We start from the raw sequence: 6,177 nt of genomic DNA on the forward strand, positions 1-6,177 counted from the left end.
GCAGATAAGTAAACAATTTGGGTTTATTTATTTATCTCTTAATTAATGCTCGGCCGTTAATATGAGCCATTTACACGCGCAAACGCGCGGGCCACGCGCTCTGCCCGCAAATCTATCTACCTCTGACAAGAGAAGAAGAAAACAAACGACGTCGAGCTGCTGCTTTTGATTCCTCCTTGTTGTTCATCCTCTGCTGTCCAAATGAGTTAATAATATTCCACTCAAAGGTTTGCGCAGGTTTAAACACGTGCATTGGCGTGATTTTATATAATGGGGGGGGGGGGGTTGTTTGTTTTTTACTGCAGCACGCGGAGATATTTATTAAGCTGCATTTTCATCCAAGCCTGGACTGCAGAAAGTTGGACCGCAAAAGAAAAAGTCACATTGAGTTTGTTCCATTAGTTAAAGCTATAATTAAGCAGCTCCTTGAAGTGATTAAGCAGTCAGACAAGTCGGACGGGGCGGAATCCCTCCGGGGAGGCCTCTGTTGAACTGCCAAACATAAAAAAAAAAAAAAACCGGTTCATCCTAAAGTCACAAAAACACCTTCACCGCGCTGCGCCCTGAACAAGCCTCAACCCTGCGTCTGTAGTCATGTTAATAATTATCATAATAACAGCGGGAACCGAAAATAAAGAAGGAGAGACAGTAAGTGCGGATGTTATTAAGCCTTGTTGAGAAAATGATCAAAGAAAAGCTTGACAGCTTTAACAAGAGAGAGCATCGATTTGGAAAAAAGGAGGATTGATTTAAATGGGATTGTTCTAGTTCAGATCTGTACGGGCTATCAACTGTAGCTATTGATCATGTTTGCTTTAAAAACTCACAAAACCTTTCAGAAAATTATAGCTCAACTTACTCACAATGAAACACCCCCCCCCCCCCCCCCCCCGTCATTATTATCATTTAGTGGCTGTTTAAAACTATCCGTTCTTTTATGACAGTTTAAACGCATCGCTGCATTTTTGTTGTGTCAATGACCTACAAATACAGGAAATTGTTCTGGTTGAAGACAGACTGTCTTTATTCAAAACGTCTTTGCTCGGCACCTGAACAAAGAGCAGGAGGTGTCAACCTTCCAGATACATGATCCTTTCCATAACATGACAGCTTTTATCTCAGATAGAAAATACACATAGAACTCCTTGGATTCAAATAGAAGTTATCCTCAAAAATCAAATGAAAAGGGTAAAAAAAAAAAAAAAAAAAAGGAACTCAGAAGAACGTGGGACTCTATTAGCACTGAACCACAGGAAAAATGCAAAATGAAACATCAGGATGAATTTTTTTATCCTCCCTTTGTCATCTTAAATAGACCGTCTACTTTTATGCTCCACATTCTTTTTTTTTTTGTGATGAATAAAAAACAATATATCCCGTATATAAGCAGCCTGTACGTCCTGATTATGACCTTATATCCAGAATATCATCATAAAATTGCCAAAACGCGGACTATTTAGGCCTATACAGGTATTGTGAACGCTAATTGTGCAAGCCAATTTTTTTCCCAAATAAAAAGCAGCCTATCAATAATCAACACAAATCATCATATCAGCATTGAAATGTACATAATAAATAAGGTTAAAGGCCTCCCTTTTTCTGGTTGCCATAAACGTTATAACATTTACATTTCTTACAGTTCACTCTGTTACACCAAACTCCAGCTCCTCTCTGCTCAGCCAGGAACTTGTTGGATTTCTGGAAAACTTTCTTAGTTTTTCTTTTCTTTTCTATCTTTTTTTTCGTAACAAGTCCGAGGCAGATAACACTGTTCGTGCCTTTTTAATAGGGCGCGCTGTCCATAACATATTTACATGCATGTCAGTATTCAAGTGAGTTAAAAAGAGGAAGAGTCTTGAGGGTTACATGGCAGTGGCGTGTGCGGATGAATATGGGTCTATCCCAGTCTTGGTCATACCTGGAAAAAGTATGTAGGCCACCGGGGGCTGTAAACTTGACGTTGACCAGGCTGTGCAGTTGCACGGGACGACGTAGCCCGGGTTTGTGGGCGACGGGTGGGTGTGGGTGTGCTGACTAGGGCACCCAAGGGTGCCGAACGCGCCGTTCTGGTATCCCAACGAGGAGGCATAGGGCAAAGTGCTGGTGCTCAACGCGTGGGGCATCTCTGTCATCTTCTGGATGGCGCTGGAGCTGAACTGACTCGGGTCGAGGAAGGAGTACGGGGTGGACGTCGGTGGCAGAAACGCCCTGGCTTTCTCTGAGGAGCCCAAGAGAGAGTCTGCGGCCGACACTGAGAGTCCCTTTAAGTGATCGGTGTCCCCGAGGTAAGGCAAAGGAAAAACGTACCGGTCCTTCTTCAGCAGGTTTTTGGGTTTGCGCCTCGGTCTGTACTTGTAGTCGGGGTGCTCCTTCATGTGTTGTGCCCGCAGCCTCTTGGCCTCGTCGATGTAAGGTCTCTTCTCAGACTCTGAAAGCAGCTTCCACTCGGCGCCCAGTCTTTTGCTGATCTCCGAGTTGTGCATTTTGGGGTTCTCCTGAGCCATTTTCCTCCTCTGGCCCCGGGACCAGACCATGAACGCGTTCATGGGTCTCTTGATATGATCTGCAGGCTTTGACATCTTAAAACTAGACTTTTATCCACAACGTTTATGGCAAGGACAAGTTCTTATCTGAAAGAAGAAGTGATCACCTGTTTAAATGCCAGATACCGGTCATGCCACGTCTGAGATGTTCGGCGTTTGCAAAGCAGCGAAAAGGAAAAGACAGACGGAAAGAAAAAAAGAAAAATCCAGCGCCCGGTTCGGTTCTTCCCGAGTTAAAATACTGATTTGGGTTCGCTGAAGTCCGCTTGCAACTCTTGTATCAGACCCGCGGCAAAAAAAATACACATGTGAGATTCACACACGTAAAAAGAATCCACAAAGGTGAAAGCAATGTTCCGCATTCAGTTGGCACGAGTCATAAAAGTGTCCTGTATTATTATTATTTTTTCTGTCACTGCCTCTCTCTCTCTGAGGTTTGTCGTCAAGCACCTGGCTTGGAAATGAGCGGAAGAGCGTGAATACGAGCCAAAAGCGGTGAAGTTCAAAGGCTGGGCTGGTTTGGTTTCCGCACGCAATCTGACATAATCTGCAGGGCGTTCACTCACCAACCTGAGCGCCCAATCAGCACGGAGACCGGCCATTCTAATACCTTCACCAAAAAAATATAGGCTATGTACATTACAACATAAACAAAGGCAGGGTGGGAGTAAAAGACAAAAAGAAAAAGAAAAGTAAATGGGGTGTGTATACGTGTGTGCGCGCGCGTTTTTGTGTGTATAGTGGGGGTGAAACTTGGGATTCCTCCCCAGATCCATTTAATGTAATGAATCACAATAAACATAGACCTTCAACCCATTTCAAAGAGGTTTTTAAAGAGGATTTCAGCTCAGAAAGGTGACGATGTAGTGTACAGCTGCAGCGTAGGCTGCTGTCCCCAGAAATATACACGAATATGGTCCAGAACGGAGCTGAGTGTACTTTCATTATAATTATGATCACAATTATTTTATTTTTGTGTACAATAATAATGATAATCATTATAATAATCGGGAATATTGGGACCATTGGGAATAATAAAAATAAAATAGAAATACGCAAAATGACCAAAGCAGCGACTCTGTACCTGTCGGACACTTCAGCCGAACTTTTGCGGGAGTTGGGGTCATAAAAACATAAAATGAAGAATAAACTACAGCTGGTAACATGGATACATACTTTAAAACACACCAGGTTTAACTTCGAGAAAGATAATGTTTTTTTTTTTTTTTGTTTTTTTTTTAATATCTCACTCTCACAAGCAAAAACTTGCACTTTCTTGATAGTACAATAGGGGGGAAAAGCAGGCCAAACAAACAAGCGCGAGCGCGTAGGCCTACACACGAGCACTCGCTCGTGCCCATAAGGTCAGCACGTCCCGCCGACACCCTGAAGCGCAGCTGACAGAATTACAAGTCTCACATTAACTACAACCGTTCGGAAAAGACGAGCGCGAGCCTGTAATTGTTGCATTAGTTCACTTCAATTTGGCAGTGTGGTTTTTAAGGTGGCGCAGAGTGATCGTTTTAAAATGCTAATTTCAGCTAGGACCACTGCCTAATAGCCCTCGGGCTAATGTGCATGATATATGATTCTTTCAGCTGTGATTATTAAACGAAAGGCACTCTCTCTCTCTCTCTCTCTCTCTCTCTCTCTCTCTCTCTCTCTCTCTCTCTCTCTCTCTCTCTCACACACACACACACACGTGTGTGAAAATGCTATGATTGGAGATAGCTTTCAATCCTTCGAGTCGACTTTAATTAGTTACACTGTATATTTATTTAAGGTAATCTTTGGCCTATATACAAATATATATGTATATATGCGTGTAGGGCCGTGTGCGCGCATACGTGCACAAAGCCGCACGCGGATGTCGTGGGCTAAATATCTTCACTTCATCCTTCCACTCATAGGCTGTGCTACACCAATAAGCTGGTTCAAAGTTTATTTTAGCCTCATTAGCGTGTTACGCTGATGCTAACATTTCTGATATCAGCATATTAACAATATAAAACAACACCAGGTAATATGTTGGTAATGAGACTACACTTTTTTGGGTTTCCTGTGCAGCCCACTATAAAGCCCGCTAACATTAACGTATTGTACAAGAACCTGACTCGTTTTTATTGTTGAAGCCAAATGAACAAAACGGAGATAATTTTTCTCCCTCTGATGTGCATATTTCTCATATTTCAACCCCATGTGTCTTTCTCACGCCCTCTCTCTCTCTCTCTCTCCGCTCCCCGCGTCCCCACGTACGCATGCGTCAGTCGGCAGCTTGTAACCAGAAGATTTCCATCATATCTTTTCTTACAATTCCTTGAAATAGGCCTAATCGTTTAGGGGGGAGGGGGGGATGCGCGTTTTTGGATAAAGATTATCCTCACCTCGACTTACAGAACAATCAGCCGAGAACACCCCTGACCTTTCTTTCTTTTTCTCGTCTTTTTTTATTCCTTTTATTTATTCCCAATGCAAGCGCCGACCAGCATGCAAACAAACGAAATAGCTGCTCCAGCCCTCCCAATCGACAGGCTATATGATATGTTCATCTGCAACCACGAGGTAGTATGCTGCATGTTTTGCACTGTAGCCCATATTTCGGCCTGCATTGAACTTTTAAATTGCGATGTGCTATCTTTCACATAGCAGCATGTGCAATTTGATATGTGGCGTTTAGGCTACCGCATACCCACACCGGCTTAGACTTCATTTGAGATCAATGAATTAGATAACGGGAAATTATTTTAGGGGCTGAGCCTCCATACTCACGAGGGAGAAATCAGCTATGTTTCTTATTCAAAAACTGATTGTCTCCTAAACGCGCGCCTGAAAGTTCCCTCGACAATTTAACGGGATAATGAGAAATGCAGTAGGTTTTGATTTGTCGAGGACTGCGATGATTATTATTTCCATCTGCATTTTTTTCTCTTCAGGTTTTAGTACAGCCCATATCTTGCCCAATTCTGCACAGTAAGATAAACGCATAAAAAGACAATAAATATGTGAGAATAGTTTGGGTTTTTGTAAAAACCTCCTCAAACTTCAGGTATTCGGACATGTCAACAAATGCACCATTTTGAAAGAGTGAAATTATGAATATATGCCACTCAGTTTTCATGGGGCGGGCTTATATATGATTTGAAAATCACTGTTAAAGTGAAAGCAACGCGCTCACCTGATAGTCTTAATCATTAAGTCTAATATTATAAATTCAAAATAGGCTTCTTACTTTTAGTGTAACAAACAGCTAATTCAAATCACACACAACCGGAGTCAGGCACTTGCGCGCACGAGGAAAACACCCCACGTGAACGCGCCCCGACACATAAAACTAGGATTATCTAAGGACACATGTCCATCCATCTCGCCTAAAAGAGTGAACGGGGAGCGGCCTGACACGCAGAGAGCCTATTAGCCAACTCCGGCTCCTGCGGAGAGCATCGAGGTAAGCTCCCCCACCGTAACTGTCCATGGTGCTGAAGCGGTAAGAGGTTTTCTTTACTGCACACTTGCGTCCTCCCCTCAAAAACTCTTGAAAGCGAGGTTTGACATTTCAATGCCTTTTATTGTATTTCCATCCTATTTAGGGATGGCTCTCCGTATTAATAAAAAATATTAGAAGCCAGAGACAACT

The 6,177-nt window shown here is 42.8% G+C and overlaps 1 protein-coding gene across 1 annotated transcript; it reads right to left on the reverse strand.

Annotated features, from left to right (window-relative positions):
* Positions 1–902: 902 nt before the first annotated feature.
* On the reverse strand, positions 903–3,042 carry sox14 (SRY-box transcription factor 14). Its single transcript, XM_075486232.1, has one exon. It carries the CDS (start codon positions 2,577–2,579, stop codon positions 1,863–1,865), a length of 717 nt encoding a protein of 238 aa, XP_075342347.1. The 5' UTR covers positions 2,580–3,042; the 3' UTR covers positions 903–1,862.
* Between the last annotated feature and the right edge of the window lie 3,135 nt (positions 3,043–6,177).

Source organism: Odontesthes bonariensis, chromosome 15 (assembly GCF_027942865.1).
Source record: "Odontesthes bonariensis isolate fOdoBon6 chromosome 15, fOdoBon6.hap1, whole genome shotgun sequence".
NCBI lineage: Eukaryota > Metazoa > Chordata > Actinopteri > Atheriniformes > Atherinopsidae > Odontesthes > Odontesthes bonariensis.

Coding starts and splice junctions, on each gene's coding strand:
- sox14 (XM_075486232.1), bottom strand. CDS start 2,579: ATGTCAAAGCCTGCAGATCATATCAAGAGACCCATGAACGCGTTCATG.